General features: G+C 40.9%; 1 protein-coding gene across 6 annotated transcripts in view; it reads left to right on the plus strand.

Moving 5' to 3' along the window:
* Window positions 1-24,680, plus strand: part of LOC146854878 (sodium- and chloride-dependent GABA transporter 2-like) — a 1,159,405-nt gene that overhangs the window by 733,420 nt on the left and 401,305 nt on the right. For all 6 annotated transcript variants that reach the window (XM_085652286.1, XM_085652283.1, XM_085652284.1 and 3 more), the window contains one exon: window positions 22,215-22,349. In XM_085652286.1, the coding sequence (XP_085508412.1) occupies window positions 22,215-22,349 (135 nt within the window). The remainder of the gene's footprint in view (window positions 1-22,214; window positions 22,350-24,680) is intronic.

Below are 24,680 nucleotides of genomic sequence, written 5' to 3' on the forward strand. Positions count from 1 at the left end.
CCCTTGAATCTCAACCTACACTCTTCTGGGGTGAAGCCATATCTTTTGACAAGGGTCTCCTTCATGGTTGGATACCTCAGCCTGTCTCTCTCATCTAGGGCCAGTATAGTTTCCCTCCCATCACCAGGTATATGCATCTATAGGACAGCCCCCCGGTCCTCCTCAGTGATCTTGTGCGTACTAGAGTGACCTCAAACACCTCAAACCACCTGTGTATGTCATCCCACTCCCTGAAGTCAGAAACCAAATCTGTGGGTGTGTGGACCTTTTCTTCAGCACTGGGCATGGGACTTTTGCTGCCACCATTCCTGCCAGAATCCTCCAGCTGCTTAGCCTTCAAGTCTATCTCATTGAGACTGGGCTCTCTAAACCTCAGCCCTTCACCATCTACTCTAGTATTCTCTCAACTTCTTCCTTCTTCTCTCTGAACTTAGTCAGCCTTCTCTTTTTTTCCTCCCTCCTGTCCGCCTACTCCTTTAGTGACAGGCCTCTAAATGAGATGCTGCCCCATGCCCTGGGGGGGAAACTTGCCCTAGGGGGCTCCCTGACCCACAGGCAGTCCCAGATTCTCCACTGCATACTGGTCCACATCACCCCCATCTATCATCACATCCTGCTCCTCTGGGGTCCCAGCTGCAACCCGGGCCTCCAACTAGGTCCTTAGCACCTTTTGCAGCTCCACCTTTTTGGTGAAGACCTTCCTGAAAAAAACAACCTCCTTACAGAAATCCTTGTGCTGGGCCACATTGTAACTCTCAAGTTTGGCCAGCTCAAAATCCATTTTGGCAGGGGCAGAAACTCCATTTAGAGACATGGATTTAGAAAAAAGCAAAAATGCCTATCTGGGAGAGTTGAAAAAAAGAAAAATGCCAATTAAAAGAATTGGAATAAAATGCCAAGAGGGATTAGAGACAATTGATTGAAATTTGTCTATATGTGGATAGTAGTGTACAACAAATTACTGTTACGTACTGCACAAATGCAAGTCTTATCCTCACAGCTGATTATCAATCTTAGAAATCGGATCTCTAGTTGGCAGAGGTTTGCACCCTCTCCAAGTAGGGACCACAATCCTAGATATACAACTTAAATTAATCTGTGCTAACCTTCTGGTAGCTTGGTACAGAGCAATTAGGCTGAACTCAAGAGGCAATGTGTAAAGTATTTGTACAACACTTAAATTAGAGTAACAAAGTGGAAACACCACAAAAAAACTAAATCTGCTTAGTCAAATAGAGAATATTTATCTGAGTAAAACAGGACCAAAATGGAAAAAATCCAATAAGAGGAAGTTGAGATATGAATTTTTGAAATATTAAATCCCAAAACAATGCTCATAAATCAATAGCACTTAGGGGTTACTCGAAGTCACGCTAGACCACAGTAATTCCAAAGTTCAGGCCAACCGCGATAGAGGGTAGGCCATCGGTGTCCAAGGCTCAGTGCTTCGGTTCCAATTCATGCAGTTATTTTGATGTCAAGCCTTGCAGTCGGGTCCCACACCGTTGTTAAACCACTTATAATGCAGGCGTTGTATCGTCGCTGAGCCATGCAGGGATGTTTTTGGATTGGCACTGCATCAGCGTTGAACCTCGCAGTCAGCAACCATGTCGTTGTTGAGCCACGCAGGGATTTCCTTATATTGACACTGGATCAATGTTGAAGGATACTGACTTAGTTCAGATCAGCACAAAGTCATTACAGCTTTGCTTTTTGCAGGAAAACAGCTGCAGAAGGCTCTTTCAAAGCCCAGAACAGTTGGCAGTCTAGCAGTTGAAGCAAATTTGAAGAATGTCTTTGTTGGCCCTGAGACTTCAAGAATAGGGGTGTGCCAGCAAGCCATTTGAGTAGCTTGAGCTCAAGGATGTAGAGAACAGGTCCAGTCCTTCTCACTCCCCAGCAAGAAGCAGAAGGCGGCAGGCCAGCATAGCATCACAGGTAGCAAAGTGGCAGTCTCTCCTTCAGCACAGCAATCAGCAGGCAGAAGGTCAATACAGGAAAGCAGTTAGCAGAGTGGTAGTCTCTCCTGCAGCACAGCAGCTCTTCTTCTTGGCAGAATGTCCTTGGTTCCAGCAATTGTTTAATTTGGTGCTGCCAGGGGTCCGGTACCCAGTTGTGCGTTTAAAGCGGGAGAGACTTCTAAGAGGCCTTTGAAGATCACAAGGTCCCTGCCTTTCCTACCCTGGCTCCAGACTCACTTCAGGGGGGTTTGCAGCTCTTTGAGTGGGGACAGGTACAGCCCCATACAGGTGCAAGTGTCAGCTATTCCCCCCCAATCTACCTTAGGAAGACCCATCAGCCAGGTGATAGGCCATCAGGATTTGAATGTCATACCCCAGCTCCCTTTGTGTGTGACTGTCTAGAGGGCATGCACAAAGCCCAGCTGTCACCCAACTCAGGTGTGTATTCAGAGAAAGGCAAAGGCACAAGTAAGAAAATGCCAACTTTCTAAAAGTGGCATTTTCAAACTCACAATTTAAGATCCGACTTCACTAAAAGTTAGGATTTTAAATTGTGAGTCCAGAGACACCAAACTCCAAATCTCATTATTTTCCCAATTTGAAATTACACATAAAAGATATTTTAATGCAGTCCCAAATGCTAACCTATAGGAGATAAGGTGTGCAGTAGTAAAAAAAAGATTTCACAGTTCTTCACTACCAGGACATGCAAAACTTTAACGTGCATGTCCTACCTTTTTAAATACACTGCATACTGCCCATAGGGCGGCTCAGGGCCTACCTTAGGGGGACCTATATGTATTGAAAGGGAAGGTTTTGGGCTGGCAAGTAGTTTAACTTGACAGGTCGAAATGGCAAATGTAACTGCACAATGGCTCTGCAGTGGCTGGCATGAGCCATGTTTTAAGGGCTACTGAAGTGGGTGGCACAATCAGTGCTGCAAGCCCACTAGTCTAATAACATAATAGGGCAACCCAATTTTCCCCAAGGAACTGAGTAAGATAAGAATCACATACAAATTATTTCTTGAGGAATTATTTAAATCCAAATTATTTCCATCTTTAAGAGCAGTCCACTATGTGAATTCGAATGATTAATCATACAAAGAGTCACAGGCGTATTTTGGAGAAGGATAATCTTTTACTTCATTTATGTATAGTTTGTGTTATACATGTTGTTTCAAACAATGTATCCAAGCAGTACTTACATTTTAATAATAACAACACTGGCACCTCCAGATAATCCCATCATATATTTTGATTTCCTCTATCGTGGCATAAATTGAAGTTCATTCATTCCATTTACCTCAAACAGTGTAAACATCATTTGCAATCCCAGCTATACAAGCGTTCAGTTGTTACATATGTAGGATGTAACAAAAAAACTAATTTGTAACATTTGAGGTTATAAAGGATGTGGTGTCGACGTTTCGGTCTTTAGTGGCCAATTAGGTCCATGAGGCCCACCTCAGGACTCAGCGTGGTTGAAACAATCAATCCTGTGAAAACTGACATAAACAAACTGATCAATACAACTAGTGACACTAGATATTGCCTGCTTACAATAAGACAACCACGAGTGTCAAACTATAGTGCCAAATTGCCCTACTAAAAATGCTAATCCATTCCACAAAAAGTGCCGGCAAAGTGAGTTTAATTATGTTACCCCAAGTGTAAAAAAGCATCTAGTGAATACAACTTACACCCAATCACTGCCAATCATTAAAACCAATACCTTTCTTCCTTTAACAAAAATTCCAAAAGGAAATCTCCAGTCTGAGTATTACTGTGAAAGGAAAATCCACATTTAAACTTCCTACTGCAGACCTACTGCAGAGTAAAAACACGGTAAAAACTCACAAAGGCACATCGCCTTACCCGATTCCAACTTAATTTGAATCGTTTCCTCTGAGAAAAACAATTAGTCTTCATCTCCATGACCAAAAGGAGAAAACTAGGATCATTCACCAAGCCTACTTACCTGCATTTCATGAAAACACGGCCGACTAAAATGTCTGGTCCGAACAAGAGGTACAGAGACCACATGCTGACTGTGGAGTCTTGGTTGTGCGACTTCCACGGTAACGCGCTACAACTAAATATTCCAAGCGTGGTACAAGGAATACTGGTCATGTGAGAGACTGTGCAAAAAACACCACCCATCTTGGTGTTCCCTAACACGATATAAACATTAGAGCTATCAGGGGACAATCTTCAATCGACTGACAACATTCATACCAAAGGTACCACAACGGGGGAAGAATGCAAAGCTACCTTCTGTGATGTCATTGTAAAACAGAAATTACAACAAGCGAGTACCACTGATGAAAATGAATAAAAATGGCAGCCATATTATAGTAGGTTCTGCGACTTCCACAGTAGCGCTCCACATCCGAATACTCTCAACAGTATCCAAGTAATAACATTCATGTGGGAGACCTTGTGAAAGCAGCGGCCATCTTGGTGTTTCATAACACAATATAAAGAATCAAGCTATAAGGGAGCAACCCTCAATACAGCTGACAGCATTCTTATAATAGGTACCAAACCGAGGGATTAATACAAAGCAGCCCTACATGATGTCTTAGTGAAACAAAAATTCAACAACAATTCAACAAAAGTCCCTTCAAGGAAGAACCACTAATGCAAATGGCAGCCATATTATAGTAGCTTCCAAAGTAAAGAAATCAGTGTTAATGGCCTGCATCTGCAGAAATCAGTCTGCTTCATCAGTGAAGCTGGTTTAAAAGGAGGACTCATAAAAACCCAAAAAATGCATATCATCCTAATCTGTTCTTATAGGCAAGAGATCATAAACATTAGCCCTAAATATTCATTACAAACATCAAACGAATTTTATATAACATTTCAAAAGGTATGAGATTCAACATAAATGCCCCCACTCAATCAGCTCATAGCTGTAGGTCAATATACAAGAGCTCCCATTCAGTATAAGTATAGCGGAATGTTTCCAAAGATACAGGATTAATCATGGGCTCCTAAATGGCCTATCCAATATACAGTGTCACTAATAATCAAGACACTGATTCACATATACAAAGCAATATAAAGTAGATAATGTCTGCCTACCAAAAATTGGTTGTGACCCTTTTCCACAGTTTTAGGTAGCCAAATCCACCTTTTCTCTCTCATTGTAAGCAGGCGATCTACATCATGTCTGCGTTTTGAGCATTTAACCAGTTCCAAAGCAAACCATTTTATTTTATTTGGGGCATGTACCTTATTCACATAGTGATCAACTAACGGTGCGTTAGCCACTTTGCACCGTATTCATGACTGATGTTACACTATAAGTTTCTTTACTTCTTGTGTAGATTTCCCTATGTAGTATAAGGAACAGGAACATTCAATACAATAGATCACATTTTTGGAACAACAGTTTGAATGATTTTTCAATGCCCACACTTAGGTGAATGTTTTTACTACAAATGTTGTGGCACAAGCTGAACAGTTATCACAAGGGTAATGTCCAATTACAGGTTTGAGGCCCCAAAAATGTTGTATTGATTTACGTTCAGGATCATTATATGCCCTGACCAGGTAATCTTTCAGATTTTTCCCTCTTTTGAACGTGAACAATGGTCTTTCCCAGTGCAAATCAGTAGTTTGTTACAAGTGCTAAGTTTTCAATATATTCTTTTTTATTCAGTTAGATTCAGTCCCAAAGGTCGTTACACAGGTCAATCTTTTATAGTCAGGTTCCTGATGAACCACAACATTTAACAGGAACCATGGCCATAATACCGAGCTCTTTTTAGGGAGCGTTTCACAAGGCGATGTTGATAGCCTCTCATGACTGGTTTTGACATGAGGAATTTTGCTTCAGTGAAGTAATCCTCCCTCTTAGTACACTTACGCTTAATTCTTACAAACTGTCTAAATGAGAGGTTATCTCTCAGATTACGGGGATGATGGCTCGTGTACTCCACAAGTGTATTTCTCGCCATTGGTTTTGTATATAGGCTTATTGATAAGAACCCTGAATCATTAAAAAAAATGTAACCCAAGAAACATATTGATTGTTTATGATATTTAATCGTAAATTGAGTGTTAAGCTATAGGTGGAATTCCAGAAGTTCACTTACCGTGCCATGCCAAATCAAAAAGATACCACCATTATATGTTAGCCATTTTTTCCCATTGTGTACAAATGGATTGTTATTATAAATTACCTTGTCCTCAAACTCAGCAACATACAAATTCGCTATGTCTGGGGCAAAAATTGCCCCATTGCCACTCCTTTAATTTGGGCGAAAACTTCTCCATTGAACATGAAATAATTCTTTCCAAGGCAATCCTAGCAAAATTGACAATAAAATCAGTCAGTATCTTATGCGGTCGAGGTCTTAATTCCAAAGTTTTTTAAATAACTGATAATGCGTCAGTTTGAGGTATATTAGTATACAGACTTTTGATGTCCATAGTTACTCGAATATCATCATGGACATCAAATTCCTGCCCCTCTTTTTGTGTGTGTGATAGAGGCTAAGCTGTCCCTAGTGTATGATCTAGTCAGAGGAACAAAAGGTTTAATAAAAAAGTCCACATATTCAGCCAAGGGTTGCAGAATCGATTGACACCATGCAACTATAGGTCTACCAGGAGGGTGCGTGTCATCTTTATGAATTTTAGGTAGAGTATAAAACGTTGGAATGGAAAAGTCTTTTTTATTGAGATAAATATATTCCTTTTGGCTTAACCATGAACCATCTCAGCCCAAAACAGTAAGGCTAGCAATTTCTTTTCTGATCATACCGGTCGTACCCTCACTTAATATCTGATAGTGTACAGGATTGTGTAGTTGTTTTAGTACTTCCGTATCATAGTCTATTTTGTTCTGTATAATAATACTTCCTCCCTTATTGATGGGTCTGATTATTATATCCTTACAATTAGATAGGGAAGACAAGATATCCGTTTGTGCTTTAGAGAAATTGAACATTACATATTTGCGTTGCTGAAATATTTGTTCCATCTCAGTTAGAATTACATTTTCAAATGTCAACAATTATTTGGGCATTAGATTTGTGTCTGAAAAAAGCTTGGAAGACAATGAAGGCGTGTGGTGTCTACATTTATATCCATTGGCATTTTGGCAAGCAAAATATCTTAGACGTAAAGTTCAAAATAACTTATATAGTTCAATCTGTGTCAGAATGGGATCATTTCTACAGGTTGTGTGGTAAATATTCTTTTCACCTAAACTGAATTTCATACGGAATCTTAAAATAAAGTAAAATAGCTCAGAATAACAAGAGGCAGAATCCGTGGTATAAGAGGTTTTCTAAATGGGCTTTATTCCAAAATGGCCGACTCGAGTCGCGGCCTTCAGGTTCCGTCACCACGAGGGTTCAGGAAGTGAAGTACAATACTTTATTGACAAGAAGTAACTTTTATAGGTCATACATTACAATGAAACGAATGCAAAAGGCGTAACAATTGATAAGAGAGATGACATGGTAATACGTAATCGAAACTAGGCGTAATAAGGAGCAAAAAGAAACATGATTGGCTCTGATTATCTTACATAGGTGGATCTATAAGATAATACTTAACATGGATGCGCGCGCAGCAGCATGACGTGTGATTGACGTGTAACTAGGGGGTGAAGGGGACTTGACATTTAGCTCTACATGTGGAGACGAGAAGTCTGGGGGGTCAAGTCAACCTAATCCCAAATCATATCTAACATCCTATGTTTAGAGAACTATGTTATCCACAAGGAAGGACTCTCGGACAGAATCTATTCTATACTGACTGTGTGTGCGTGTACAAGCGTCTAAGTGTCTATATGAGATGCGAGGGGCAGAAAACTTTCCATGGCAACAGGGCTATGAATCACTTGCAGGAGGACGGAAAGGCCGAGTCCTTTGCTGGTGAGCAAAAGGAAATGTTTACCTAAATCACTAGACAGGAATGCATCGGCTGAAGAGCAAAATAGATAATTCGAAGGTGAAATACAGCTTCTTGGCAGGCAGGCGAAAACTGGCCGAGGCAGGCACCGTTAGCTGCACAGGGAGTAGGACAAAGTTCATGGATACAGATGCGAGCTCAAGCTGAAACTGTCAGAGACAGAGAGCAGGAAAAAGGCTTTGAGGAAAGAATCGGGCCTACTTGCCTGAACGGTAAAAAATGGAATAACTTAGCCATATAAAGTCGGTGGTCTTTCATACTTAGGAATCGAATATCCAGCCCATTGATGGCGGATCTGACAGAGAACATGTCGACGGTAGACACACATATGTTTGCGTCTTAGAAACTGGAACTGGAGGGAACATACATGTACTTGTAACATGCATATAGAACCGTTGGGGTCCAAGATAGGGGACATAACTGATCAGGAAAATCCACATTTCCACATTCCCTCCTTGTCCCCTACTTGCCCTTCAAGAGATATCAATCTTCATCATTCCATCGATTTGCTCATGGAGCATCATTTCTTCTTCCTTCCTTTTCCGGCATTTTGAACGAGAACTTTGATATGGAATGCATGATGTGGCACACAGACCACAAATCGCTGGTCCACATTGCAGGCATAAACAACAACTGAAGAGCATAAGAAGGCCAATACCTAGGAAGGATAGAACTCTCCATCCCCAGGCTGATATCACACTCCAAAACCACCCGGACCACGTCCAAGCGCCTGGATTCTCGTGTATCTGGCTTACAATCTTATGAAGGCGTGTTATAGCTTTATATACAGATGGCGAATTTTCTGGTATGAATATGCAGCAGCTGGATCCGATGACCCTGCAAGCTCCGCCCCTATCGGCCAGGATGACGTCAAGGACAAGACGATTCTGGAGAACAACAATTCTCATCACTGATTGTTCCTCTGTCAGATTGCCTAGGGCGGCTATAGTCTCGTTTACTACAGCTTCAAGAGTCTTGGTTAGTCTGCGTATCAGCTTACTATTTGATATTGTACCTATATAGGGAAAGATACCTTTATTGAAATCTACATACTTGTCCCATGCCGTTTCAGTATAATCGACAACTGGGAGATCTCTTCGCTCTCTTTTGTGTACTAAGTGAACATTTCGATAATAATCAGGGGGGGCTAGGAAGACAGGTGGCAAAAGGAATGCTATGTAACAGGTACCATCCCAATCTAGAGGTAGACGCATATATGCCGTCTGACCACATATAAAGTAAGAATGGCGAGAAGCTCTAAATGAAGATTTACCTTGATCACTATATTCTATTGTAGTAACGCATTGGCTATGGCCCATATGTATGGAACCAACTTTTCTTACACATAATTCACCCTTAACTGGAAATACTGACATAGTGGGCAGAATTAGTTCAACTTCGGATTTGACATTCAGAATCATAAGATTAGGCGTAAAATTACCTAATTTATACACTTCGTTTTCTAAATCAGTTCCTGTTCTACTGGGGTGACCCTCCTTATTAGGGTGACAGACTTTGAATAAAACTAGATTCAGATTTCCCCATATCCAATGTTGTTGATAAACTGCTGTGTCTGGGTCTATGGAATTTAGTAAACTAAACCATGCTCCACAGGAGCCATTGTGTGTGAACGGATGTGGAAAGAAAGGCAGAACTCCTTTGTTATTCTGATAGGGAGGGAGTCGGCCACACACCCAACAATTGGTGGCATTACTAGTCTGATGGGAATGATGTAACATACTAATGAAGGTGTTATTGCGCAGCGCAAGTCTATAAGATAATTCATGTGGCGGTAGGTCACTAAAAGAATGTTCAGCAGCAACATTATAAACATGTCTAGAAATAGGATGATATATATGCAAAATCACACTCGTAATAATTATTAAAACACTCAATAAAAACAGAATTAATAATGTCCTCACACAGTAGCTACGCAGTGATTTACAATACGCCTGTCGTTTCAACATTTCTCTGGTATTCTCTCTACTCAGGTCCAAGGGATACATGTCAGAGACAATTCAACCGCTTCACCTTGGAGAGGACTTAAACAATCAAATTGCTCGACTGTTTGGGCCTAAGTTTTAATTTATAGAACTGAGAGTCATTCTTTTCGACAAAAGGAAGTTTTGAATCAGTCTGTGAGGGAGTGCAGGGCACAGTGTCTATATCCGAGGATAGTCCATGAAATTTCTTAATGTGGCTGGAATGTATCCAGCCCTTGCGGCCCTCAACTTTCACGGCTGTTCTTGTGGTCAGCAGGACTAGCTTCGGTTCTTTCCACCTGGGCTCCAACTGGGTTTTCCGATCGAAATTCCTCACAAATACCAGATCACCCGGAGCAACGTCATGGGGTTTCACCTCAGTGTTGTCAGGAAAAGCTGCAGCTACCTGTGAACGACAAGATTGTAGTGCAGACATCAAGGAAGCCAAGTAATCTGTCAGCATATTACAATTAACATCAGTTATTTTACGTGGTATAGGCGTCCCCCACATATTTGGTGGCCTTCCGAAGATCACCTCATACGGGGATAGCCCTGTTCGAGAGTGTGCTACCATCCTTATGTAAAATAGTGCAACTGGTAAGGCTACTATCCAGTCAACACCTTTCTCCTTACATATTTTAGACAATCTGATTTTCAAAATTTGATTATGTCGTTCCACGAGGCCTGCTGCCTCGGGGTGTCGGACACAGTGGAATTTCCACTGATATCCCAACAAAAGTGAGACATGTTTCATTAATTCGGATGAGAAAGGCTGGCCGTTATCTGAATATATAACACGTGGTAAACCGTACCGTGGGAAGAATTCTCGAACTAACTGTTTGGCAGTAGTCGGGGCCGTGTAATCTGATACTGGGTACGCCTCAGTCCATCGGGAGAGAGCGCAGACAACTACAAGAACATATTTGAATCCTCGACATCGTTCCATCTGGATATAATCCATTTGGAGCACTTCAAAAGGATGATCAGGAGTCTGGAATCCACCCTGTTCTACGGGAACACTTTTTCCTGGGTTGAACTGACAACATATCATACAGGTACGGACCTTTTGTTTAGCTGCTGCTCGTAAATGTTTATTGAACCAAATGTGTTGAATGCTATCTAACATAGCTTTTTCTCCTAAATGCGCCGGGCTGTGAATTGTAGCTATAATGGCTTGGACCATAGAGTCAGGAAGAAACCATACAGATTTCTCCTTCGTCATCCATCCCTGATCTGTCTGGATCCCTCCTAGTTCAGTCCATTTCTTTAATTCTTCTGCAGTAGCATGTGTCTGTATGTCGATTACGTCAAGTGCGGGATCCTTAATTGTCATACACTGTGTTGGTGTCTGAACTATTGGCTTTGTCATGTCTAATGTGCGATTCTGAGCAGTCTGTTTAGCTGTTCTGTCAGCTAAATCATTGCCTTGAGAAATGATATCAGTAACCTTCGTGTGTGCTTTACATTTCATAATCGATATAGCAGTGGGTCGATGTATTGCGTCTAACAAGGCATGAATGAGGGGTCCGTGCTGAATGTGGGCACCATGGGAGGTTAAATAACCTCTCTCTCGCCACAGCACGCCGAAGTCGTGTACAACTCCGAATGCATAACGTGAGTCAGTGTATACATTAACTTTCTTATTTGTGGCTTGAATACAGGCTTGTGTTAGAGCAATAAGTTCTGCTGCTTGGGCTGACAAAGTATCTATACAATTTGTCTCAATAACTTCAGTGTCTGTTGTGACTGCATACGCGGCCACTAAATCTCCTGTACTTGTTCTCATGCACGATCCGTCTACATACAACGTCAGGTCTGGATCTAACAATGGGACGTCTGTCAAGTCTTGTCTAGGTTTCGTCTTTATTTCAATGATTTCAACACAATCATGAGCTAGTGGGTCTGTTCCACTTACAGGTAATAGTGTAGCAGGATTCAATGTATTACACCGTCGGATCTCTATGTGTGGCTGAAACAATGTCAGTTCATAACCGGTAAGTCTTGCTATGGTCAAGTGTTGTGTTTGTGTTCGGTTCACAAGAACCTCTACTGCATGCGGTACTTGTACTGTCAATGGATGTCCTAACACTATGGCATCGCTTTGTCTGATTGCTAAAGCTGTCGCTGCCACTGATTTCAGGCATGCAGGCAAAGCCTGAGCTACGGGATCTAATGTACTGGAAAAATAAGCACATGGCTTGCGTGATCCTGCTTGATCCTGAGTGAGTACTGACAAGGCAGTACCTTCACGTTCTGTAACAAAGAGTGTAAAATGTTTGCTATAACATGGTGTTGCTAAAACAGGTGCTTGACATAAGGCTTCCTTTAGGCTTTCAAAAGCTTGTGTATGTTCCTGAGTCCAAGGGAGAACAGTCGATGTGGCTGCCTCCTGTGTGGTTAACTGAATGAGTGGTTTTGCTAGAAATGCGTACTGAGGGATCCACTGCCTACAATATGAAGTGAGGCCTATGAAAGCCCGCACCTCCTTTTGTGTCTGGGGTATTGACATGTTAGCAATTAACTGGATGCGATCTGGTGTAAGCTGCCTTCCCTCCTTGGACAGCGAGTGACCAAGATAAATAACTCGCTGGACACAGAATTGCAGCTTAGAAGGAGACACCTTGTGCCCCTTGTCGGCTAGAAAATGTAAAACTGTCAGAGAAGCCTTTTCACATTCAGGTTCGCTTCTCGCAGTGATCAGCAGATCATCGACATATTGAAGCAGTGCAGTATTGACTGGCATGTGGATACTGTCAAGTTCTCGTTTCAGTGCTTGGCTGTAGATGCTGGGGCTTTCTGTGAATCCTTGGGGAGCGCGTGAGAATTTAAAGCTGCGCCCATTTAAACTGAATCCGAACAAGTATTGGCTTTCCGGATCTATTGGGACGCTGAAAAAGGCATTCTTGAGATCAATTACAGTAAAGAATGTTGCTTCGGAATCAATTGCTGTCAATAATGATGATATATCAGGGACCACAGGAAATTGTGGTACAATGCACTTGTTTAGTTCACGCAAATCAATAACCAATCGGTATACTGGTGGGGCAGTAGGATCAGTTCGTTTAAGAATCGGAATTATCGGTGAATTACATACATTGGAGTCTGTTTCTACAACTACTCCCTGGGCAATTAGCTCATCAATGATTTTCAACAAAGCCACTACAGCATCTTGCGGTAACTTGTATTGTCGCATTCGTGGTAGTACCACTCCTGCTTTCAATGTGACTCGGTATGGTGTAATGTTCATGCAGCCGACATCCGTAGGGCCTTGTGCCCATAGATGTACTGGTAAAGTCTGTAGTCGGGGATCCATGTCTCTAGACACATAGTGACCTTTAAAATCACGTAAAAACAACCTTACTCCTTCCGGAGAACAACATATTATGGCTCCTAGTGCTTTCAGAGTTTTAATTCCTAACAGATTTTCTGGACATGATTTAGTAAGCAATAAATCTGTAGTTCGTGTCAGAGGTCCTATCGTAAGTGGGAGAGGCTGTGATACTTCATTAACAATAGGTTTTCCTGAAAAACCAAGGGAAACATTTTGTGAGCCTGAGAGGGGTGCCCCTGGAACTTCACTACGTTTTATAGTTGTTCGACTTGCCCCTGTATCGAGTAGGAATTTTCTATCTTGACCTAATAATTCACTATGTACATAAGGTCCTTCTTGATCTACGGGAATCTCGATAAGCGGTAAGTCGACTTCCCTCTCTAGGCTTGTTCATGCGTAACGCTGATACTCAGGATATTCATACTGTGCAGTCTGATACATTTGTCGTGTTGTGGTTTGTGTGGCAGTAGCAGGCAACGGTGGTGCAGCTGGCACAAACTGTATTGGCTGTTGTGCGGCTGGCATGGCCTGGGGATGCGGCATAGCTCCTTGTTCATTCTGATCTTGTCTGAGTGGCCGTGATCTTTCTTGTGTTTTACCTATGGCGATATTATGTTTTAAAACTGGACAATCATGTACGTAATGACCTGGCTTTTTGCAATAATTGCATGTTCCTTTTACCGGTCCTGCTGAATCGGACTGTGTCATACCCTTTTTATGTCCTTCAGCCGGTACTGTCTGAGACACTAGCATTTTCATTTTTGTATCTTTCATACGTCTTTGTTCGTGTTCTTGTTCATCTCTAATTCTATTGTGATGATACTGTAACATTTGTAGCATTTGTGACGGAGTGTTACTTTGCCAGGTACTCTCGAATTTCAATATTCTATTCTTTACTGGAGGTAATGCATTTTCTACTAATTTTGTCACAAATAAGTGTGGATACGATTCACTACTTGTTTTTATACCACTATTTATTCCAAAACATTTTTCAAATCGGGCATAATAATCACTTGTGTCTTCATCATGCTTTTGTTTACAGGCCGTGATTGCACCCCAATCTTCCTTTTTCGTAGTTAATAAACGTGGCAGTACTTGTACTAGTAAACCTGGTAATGCTTTGACTTTATCCCCGAGTCCTGAACCTGCAGTTCGGGTCTTTTCCTCTGTTTCTAATGCTGTCCAATCTATCTTTTGGTCACCCACTTCCCACTCTTTTTCTTTCAGTTTTTCATAAATGCCAGCAGGTAAGAGCACCTTTAATATCGTCATAATATCAGGATAGGTATACTCTCCCATCAGTAACATGTCCTTAATTTCTCGGTGGAAACCCGCTGGGTCTTTGTCATGACTTGGTACTACTTTCTTCATTTCTAACAATTCAATTTTTGATATGGGTGTGTATACAAATACACGGTGAAACTGATTGTCTTCGCCTTTTATTGGGTGTACTTCTCGTAAGGGATTTTGTCTATCCATATAGTACGGCGTTCTTTCTCTGCGGGGCAGCGAGAGAGAATCCGGTCTTACAAAAAGGACATACTGTTTACGTGACACTAATATCTCTTTAATTAACTTGTTACTAGAACCCCTCCATCTGTTCGTGAGTAGTTCCGTTAATATATCAGGTAAAGGACCAGGGTCAGCATGTTGGCTCTTATATAATATAAGGAGTTGCTGAATCATATAGATTCCAGCTAAACGTTGTTCATCTGTACTGAGATTAAAAAACGTGTGTGCTACGGTCTCATCACCGTATTTTTCAGGACTGTCAATCCAGTGAACGGCTGATCTGGCTAATTCTTGCTCATCCATGGAATCGAGGAGGTGGTAACCCCTTCGTTCTCGTAGTATTTTATCTGCGGCTTGAAACAAATGTTCAGGAGACTTCAGATTTATTACAGGCGTCGGGTACGTTCTGCTATTATTTGGGCATACAGAGTGTATGGGATCAGAAAAACATCTAGTATTATCACAGGATCTTCCTCTGCCTACATAGGCTATGGTCTCTGACTGTCTTGCGGAATTCCCTGATTCGGATACTTCATCTTGCTCGAACTCGTCTATTTCCAATCTTTCTTCGTGAATACGTTCTATTTCTCTACGTATTTTTCGGCACATGGCTATTATACAGTTTTGCTTATCGTGTCTCCCTTCTGATATATTCTGGCTCCATCTTGTAAGAATAAGCATTGCATTCGGGTCTACCCCCGGACGGTCTTGATTTCTGATCACACAGTTTATGAGGAAACGTAACAGTTCCCCCTGTATCTCTACTTTCTGGAATTCCATAGCTCTGTTAATACATTCTGGATCTCGTCCTGTTTGAACAAAATGATATATGTTATCTAGATGCGTAGTCATTCCTGGTAACCTTGCTAAATACTCTGCGGCTCGTCTGATACGTAATGATGCCAGGACCATTTCGTCCTCTTTACCAACCACCGGGTCATATCTACAATTTACAAGGAGTTCCTTAAGCGTACGTTCGCTTACGAATTTGGGTGTACGTGAATGCGCTGACTCTTGAAAGACAAGTTTATTTATTCTAGGTGGTGTAAAGGTATTGCTAGCACCTCCCGTGGCCCCATCTGGGGCGTCGGGTGTGAATGGGTTCGTTGAACGTGACACAGCAACTATGGGTGTCGATACCACTGTAGAATCGACTGCGGGGACAGATGCGGAAACAGATGTGCTTGCCTAAGCTTGTATCGGGACTTGCTGTTGCACGGGGACGGATACCGGCTCCTGACGTTGAACCCCTCCGCCAGACGGTCTATGTGGTGTGGCGTTAGCATACTCGGGAGCTGCGTCGTCTAGATATGAGGAAAGAAAAACATCTTCTGCGGTTCTGGGATGCCCCTTTGGATGTACCTTAATTGGAAATAATGGGGGTGGCAAGTCTTTTGGCATCTCTGGAACAGCCTTAGGTAGTCCTTCGGCTAGAAGGGGATACATACCATTCATAAGGGCATTTCTTTGTCTATTTACTTGTTCTGATTTCACTCGGATACCTTCCTCAATTAATAGATTTTCTTGAACTTCCTTTGAACTTTCTTTACTCCTCTCTTCTTGTCTACGTGCTTTTTCTGTACGTCTATGAGATTCTTTACGCCATAACTCAACAGCGTCTTTCTGTGACTGTCTGACTTTTCTTTTCCATAACTCTCCCTCCACTTTCATGATGCACTCTGCATCCCAGGTTCCCGCTGCGGGCCACCTTTGACTTTCCGGCAATCCCTTGGTATAATCTACCCATAGATCAAGAAACAATATGGCATCTAAGCCATGCTTGTGATACATAAAATGCCCTGGAGTGTCCCTAGGAGGAATAGGAACTGCTTCTTCAAGCACCCCTTTTCTGGTAGTAATCTGTCTTAACTTCGAAAAGAGCGGCATCTTGACAACTGATCTGATACTTACTCTTGAATTCACTTAATACGAAAAAACACAATAATGAACAGTGAACAATGAACAATCATTCATACCACAATATGCAAGACATTTGAACACTTTAAACATTAAACATTAAACATTTTTAACAATGACCGGCAATGATGACAGTCTGCCTAACTAATCACCAAGCTGAATTCTTGACAATAACTGAATACTTCGGAATACTTGATATACTGCTAAACAGTACATATACACTGCTAAACAGTGCAGACCGGATTTGTGTACCCAAATCCGTCTTGACCGGCACAACCTATGTGCGCGTCAACACGCCTCCCCGGCGATGGTACTCACCGAGTAGCTCCTTGAAACGGAAGGCCTCAGAGAATGGACGGGACTCGATGACTGTGGACAGCGGACCCTCTGGACATCGGGATTTCGAAAACCTGGTGGGCCTCTGTATACCTCGGATCTTGCTCTCTCAGCTAGGCTCTGGTCGGGATACTTCGCACTTCTCACCGCCTCGTCTGGGTTGATCGCAGCCTCAGTCGCCCCCGCTTGACCGGAGGGAGCTTACAGGAAATCCTGCTGGTACGCGTTTATGGTCCGTCCAGCTGTGGCAGGAGACCGGGCCTGCAACGCACCGCCGGCGCGTGAGATGAGAAAGTGTCCCTATTCGGGCGCCATTATGTGGTAAATATTCTTTTCACCTAAACTGAATTTCATACGGAATCTTAAAATAAAGTAAAATAGCTCAGAATAACAAGAGGCAGAATCCGTGGTATAAGAGGTTTTCTAAATGGGCTTTATTCCAAAATGGCCGACTCGAGTCGCGGCCTTCAGGTTCCGTCACCACGAGGGTTCAGGAAGTGAAGTACAATACTTTATTGACAAGAAGTAACTTTTATAGGTCATACATTACAATGAAACGAATGCAAAAGGCGTAACAATTGATAAGAGAGATGACATGGTAATACGTAATCGAAACTAGGCGTAATAAGGAGCAAAAAGAAACATGATTGGCTCTGATTATCTTACATAGGTGGATCTATAAGATAATACTTAACATGGATGCGCGCGCAGCAGCATGACGTGTGATTGACGTGTAACTAGGGGGTGAAGGGGACTTGACATTTAGCTCTACATGTGGAGACGAGAAGTCTGGGGGGTCAAGTCAACCTAATCCCAAATCATATCTAACATCCTATGTTTAGAGAACTATGTTATCCACAAGGAAGGACTCTCGGACAGAATCTATTCTATACTGACTGTGTGTGCGTGTACAAGCGTCTAAGTGTCTATATGAGATGCGAGGGGCAGAAAACTTTCCATGGCAACAGGGCTATGAATCACTTGCAGGAGGACGGAAAGGCCGAGTCCTTTGCTGGTGAGCAAAAGGAAATGTTTACCTAAATCACTAGACAGGAATGCATCGGCTGAAGAGCAAAATAGATAATTCGAAGGTGAAATACAGCTTCTTGGCAGGCAGGCGAAAACTGGCCGAGGCAGGCACCGTTAGCTGCACAGGGAGTAGGACAAAGTTCATGGATACAGATGCGAGCTCAAGCTGAAACTGTCAGAGACAGAGAGCAGGAAAAAGGCTTTGAGGAAAGAATCGGGCCTACTTGCCTGAACGGTAAAAAATGGAATAACTTAGCCATATAAAGTCGGTGGTCTTTCATACTTAGGAATCGAATATCCAGCCCATTGATGGCGGATCTGACAGAGAACATGTCGACGGTAGACACACATATGTTTGCGTCTTAGAAACTGGAACTGGAGGGAACATACATGTACTTGTAACATGCATATAGAACCGTTGGGGTCCAAGATAGGGGACATAACTGATCAGGAAAATCCACATTTCCACAGTTGGTATAAATAACAAACCAGCACTAAGTACTTATATTTCCTTTGAATTCAGCTCATGCAATGATCAATTAAAAATAGGGACAATTTCTAAGTTCTTATTGCATATGTCTGAGTCTACCATTCGTAAAATTGTTTCTGGGTTTGTCGGAACCCTGGTGTGTATTGGTTCTTGAATCATCCTCGTGTCTTGTTCTGAACTCGCTCTCTCTGGGGTGGTTAGCCCTGCTTTAAAAAAGGCTGGTTGGGGGCTGCTTGGCCAAAACCAAAACCCAGCTTGGTTGCTCCACCTCCAGCTTTAACACCCTCTGAACTTGAGGAAGCAGTATCTGAAAAAGTGGCCAGTTTATGGAAACTCCTTGTATAATTCTGGCTTTGTTGGTAAAAGTCCTTTCCTGAATATATGGATATGTCCGTTCTCAATTATAGTTTCTAATATTTTTCTGGAGTTTATCCATTTTCTTTAAGATACTGGTTCTAAGAAGCTTTTCCTTAGTGTGCAGACTAGTCTGATCTTCTAGCAACTTCTTTTCTAGTTCTGCAATCTGACCACTAGTAGCATTTAATTTACAAGCCCTGGGCACATGCAGTGCACTTTACTAGAGACTTACAAGTAAATTAACTGTGCCAATTGTGAATGAGCCAATCTTGCCATGCTTTAAGTAGAGAGCACATGCACTTTAACACTGGATAGCAGTGTAAGATGCTCAGAGTCCTACTGCCAATAAAAATGAATTCAGCAAAAAAGGGTAGGAGGAAGTCAAAAGTTTTGGGGGTGACTCTGTAGAAGGAGCCATTTCCAATACATACTAAAACAAAACTCTTTCTGCATTTGTTCTACTAATTTCCTTAGTAAAGACTTTCGTCATTTGTTATATTGCTATTTGCTCCCAGATGTACTTTTATGCTGCAGTTCATTGCTTTCATGTGTGCCATTTTATTGTCAATATCATCCGTCCAAAATAAATTTGCATTTTGCAGAAGTGATCTTTCCATCGCATTGTTCCTGTGTGAATTCTACAGAAATAATCTTAGCTGATATAAAATTACCTGGTTTGCCAGAATGGCAAGCTTGCCTCTGATTAGCTTCTTATTTGTTTGTAAAATTTGGATTGGTTAATTTCGGATGGATGGATGATAATCAGACACTCATCTGTAAAGCATCTGATGTACAAATGTAAATCACACAGTCAATACTAGTAGTAGTAGTAGTAGTTTATTCGGTTTCCATGCACCATCAAAGTATACATACACAGTACAATAACAATATAATGAATTTTTAAAATACAAGTTAAAAACAGCAAATATTCAAATCAATGTTAATACATCAGCTCACCCATGAACTAAAATCATTATAAATCAATATAAATCCATCCCTTTATACAATCAGTGCAAATACGACTGTATGCTATGTGCAAAGAACCAGAAAAAAGACCACAATTTATTTGCAACTCTCATAAAAGATTTAACATTGTGTATTAATTAAAATTAGATTGTGATCCGAATATATCTTGTTTGCTAAGCTACTGCTGCTATAATTTTATTTTGCTTGTATCAGACCGCCTATAGAATTTTAATGATAACAAAAACAATTATGGGAGATGTACTACTTTTTAAAATTCTATGTGCCACAAGATATCTGGTTAAACCCTGGTCCAACATATTGAGCAGGTCCATTTGCATTCAGGACCCATAGTAATGCTGGCAGAAGAATATTATGAGTGTTTCATTTTCATTATCCAAGCCACAGGCCGGACAAATGCTTGACACTGGATCCTTGTTCAATTTATTAGTAAATGATCTTAATGGAAGGGTACCAAGTGGAGGACGTATATACAAACCTTTGGCTAAAGGTGGAGAAACCGAGTCTAAAAAGAATGAAAAGAGCTTAAAGTCTAAAACCTGTTGGTCGGGGATCCATTTCACTTATTGTTTTCATATCCCTCGTGAATATGTACCCAATAACATGTTTTCAGGACACAGTCAATATATAAATTAATAAATGATTCAAGCAACAACTAAAATTGGTGCTATAAAAAATACAAAGCACAAATGGTAAACTTTGTCCTATCTAAATGATAATAAAAAATAAAAATTAATGAACAGATCATAGTATGAATAGAGCAGTAAAGAGAAAACATGACAAAGATCTAAACGTGTAATTTGTTTAGATTCAGCTAATTAAATGCTCACAAAAGTACAGCAACACAAACAACTCCAAAACATAAAGAAAAAGCAGTCAAAGGGCAAGATGTACGAAGCACTGGTCTAAAAGTACTGTTCAAAATTTACAACCAGTATTTTTGCAACCAGTGTGGTATTGTTGTACCTATGTACTAATAGGTAGGTTCACAAAATACTGAATCATAGTGGGTTGCAATTCAACGATCCACATGGTTATTAATAAGGTGGGTTGTAACTATGATTTGATGCCATCACAGGTTTGGTGGTGTTTGAAGTCAACATCCCATTTCTGAGATAGCTTTTAACCCCTTGCGTGCTGCGCACATTTTCGCGCTGTGTGGGTGATCTAAATAGTGGGTGGGATTTGGACGGCCCCTGGCCGTCCTCCACACACGCCCACCATGACGTATGATGGCTGGGGGCCGTCTGAAGCATGCAAGGGTTTAAATAAAGCAATCATTTATTTTTTAAATGCAGTCAGTTTTCTTTAAATGAAAACAGGACATGTTTAATAACAAATTAAAAGTTTAACTACAATTTTTTAAAGAAGGCAGTTGTCATTGGGACCACTGCCTGTCTACTTAAAAACATTTTTTGTCAACATTCACAAAGGGTAAGGGGTCTCTTAGCGACCACTTCCTGTTTGTGAATCTCTTATTCTAATGTCTAATCATTAAAATATTAGTGTTTTATGACATGATTTTGTTCATAAACTGTTAATACCTATTATTCCAATTCAATGTTTGGAGGGGTCACCCTAACTATGCCCCTTGCAAATATCAATTTAATATATAGTTGCAAACCCAAATTACGATTTGGTTCTGTGTTATGAAATTGCAATTTGAGTTTCTTACATTCCAGAATGTCTTTTTGTGGTCACAAACAGCTCAATTCTGCAAATTGGGCCCTTTGCGACAGCAAAAAGCCTTCATATATCTGGCCCTTAGTACTGAAACACGACACTGCCATTTTGGATAATATAGCACAGTTTTAAGGCTAGCTGTAATAGGTAGCCACATGCAGCTGCAGAGGCTGATAGGGCTGTGATTAAATGGGGCAGTGTCCAGAGATTTCTGTTATAGATAGTTGTCTCTGACCTTGTCTAATGTGTCTTACTTGCTGCATGAATGTGTGTCCCTTCTGCTGCTTCCCCACTAAGTCAATCACACAGCACCCTCCTCTTATACATGATTCACAGAATATCACATTCAAAAAGCAAAATAAGTGCAGGGAAGCAAAGTCCTATTGGCCCACTGCTAAGCTTGATGAACACCAATGCTGCCTACTCTTGATTCCACCTAATGACTCTTGATTCCACCACTCTATACTTCCTGTCTTTGTATGCACTGATTTATGGATATGTAGCCACTTGAGCCAAGATGCCTCCCCTCGTCCTTCAAGAGAGGTATTCCCTTGCATTATAGTCACCTATTTAAATGATCTAAAAATGCTTAGTAACCCTATTATTTCTAGCCTAGGTTTTTGGAAAGGAATATAGTTTTTTTGAAGTGTTATTCTTGCATTGTTGACTCACACTTGGTTTACTGTTTTTTTCTGACAGGTTGCATATTTCACTGTTACATTCCCTTACATCATGCTGATAGTTCTTTTAATCAGAGGTGTCACCCTGCCTGGGGCTCTGCAAGGGATCCAGTTCTACCTTTACCCAGACTTGAGCCGACTCATGGACCCCCAGGTAAGGAAAGGACTTACTTTGTGCAGATTTTGCATGATCTGGCGTTTGGATGTTTGTAGGTGAGCCCATCTATGGTTTTGGTTCTTTTGTGTCCACATTCTGGAATTTTCTCTTGAAAATGAACTCATTGTGCAGTAATATGTTGAGTGCAAAGCAAAACAAAGTATATGTATGTGACAAAGGTAGGTGACATATTAATATGGTTTGTAAAATTTCTCAGAAATCATCACTCAGCCTCTCACCAAAAACTGGTATAACATGTTAACTTTGGGCAAATGTTCTAGTTTTGGAGACACTTGAGTTATATATTTAGAAAGAGAGCTGTTTTCAGATTAGGTTTCAATGGTAGCAAAATAAGAAAAAAGAAAACAAGGGATTGGCACTGTAAATGGTTTTGAAAAATGTAAACAGATTCTTCACTTCCTAAAAGTTTAAAAAATTGCTACGCTCCACCCTCGTAGATTGACAAATCTACAAATAGGAGAAGAACAACAAAATTGTCAAGCATTAGTGTTCATTTATAACTAGAAATAGAAAGAGCGCAGGGCCACTCTTACTACTTGCTGCAATTAATCTTTGTAGTTGACTGAGACACAATAGGGAGTTACCATTAACCAAAGAGTTTAACATTCGTTTAACCCATTTGGCAACACAAGGAAGAGTATGAATCAGAAAATAAGGTTAAGAAAGTTTATTACAAATTAATAGCCAAAGTGATATAAATGAATCTCAAAAACACATTATAAAGGTACAAAATCACCAATGGCAGCCCAAATCTTATTACAAAGTTCAGTCTCAATAGCAAAGCATACAAGAAAATCAGTGGCAGTAATGCAACATAGAAGACATAGTATCTGATGCTCTGTATAATATTTCTGGTTCTCCCGATTATTCATAAATAGATTCTAGATAACTAGTCAAATCCTACACTAAACTAAAATCATCTAGGGAAAGGATGCCAGAATTAAAATAATAAGGAAGGTGTCAGCATAGGAAAAGATTTCAGAAGAAATCTTTTGAAGAGAATCAAGTGTACGCCCTATAGCCTTACACTCTTAGAGAAATAGAGTACAGAAGTCTGTACATTCCAAGTCAGCAAGGGTCTGGTCTGCTTCAACAAAGGAACTCCAAATTAAACCTAAAGGACTCAAAGATGAGCACATCTCTCATGTGACCAATTCCAGTAGATTTCAACTCTCCCAAGATTGACATTTTCCTTTTCTCTTGATCCTCGCATCCCACTACTTAGGCCATCCGGGCGACTTTGAATGTCTTCTGCCAAATACCAAATAAATGTGCTCCCCTCATTCAACTTGTTAGCACCACATGTATTTGCTAATCATTCTTGCCTGTATCTCACTATCACTAATACAAAGATACTCCTTTTACTGGCTATGAGATCATGAAGAAGCACCTGCAGAGAAGAAAACAATGGAAACACAAACCACTTGTACACGTTGATGGTTAAGTGTCTAAGACTGTAAGCTTAACGCCCACGGTTTTGCTAACTTAGCAAATAATTTCATTTTACACGTTGAATATATGGCTATGTGTGCACGTGCAATTCAAAAATAAATGCAACCATTAAGAAAGGAAATCAGATTATAAGGCAAACTGTACTTTCAATATATGCAGTATGACTAGAAAATCCTACACGTAAAAGTAAATGAGAACCGCAAATGGTCGCATTATAATCAAAACATTAAAGCACACAAGGTACAGAATCTCTAGTCCCTACTGAATGCACTGCATTAAATGCATTTTGGAGCACCATTTTGATTCTAAATCTATAAGGTCTAGAATTAATACATTTTAATAACAAAAGGGTAGTTCAATAACTCTCTAATGTCATAATTCTCGTTATTAGAATGAAGCAAATAGAGTATAGGATGTTCATTTTCCATAAATACTGCTTTTCTGTGACATGTAAGGATGGATCTAAAATTACGCTGCTCCACAATTAAATCTAATGTGCTCGTGCATGCCCCTCTAGAACAGATAACAGTGAGGGCACATGTAGAATGAACAGATTAGTTAGCGTGTTCCTCCCCACTTGCAATAATCATTAGCAAAGCCAGCAAATTTCAGGTTTGTATGGTGTGCAGAATGGTCAAGACGATGCCACAAATTCTTTAAAGCTCTTAGTTTCACAGTTCTTGCTTACCGGGAGCGAATGCAGACAAAACATCTGAAAACTGGATGGTACTGAAAAAAGTATTTTTTTCCTGCAGTTTCCATTTTTAGGTTGAGCCTAGAGGCAGAACACATGCGCTGCTCTGCGAGAAAGGCTGTATTGAACATGCCCACCACACGCCCACTGCTATTCATTGG

Source organism: Triturus cristatus, chromosome 4_1 (genome assembly GCF_964204655.1).
Source record: "Triturus cristatus chromosome 4_1, aTriCri1.1, whole genome shotgun sequence".
Lineage (NCBI taxonomy): Eukaryota > Metazoa > Chordata > Amphibia > Caudata > Salamandridae > Triturus > Triturus cristatus.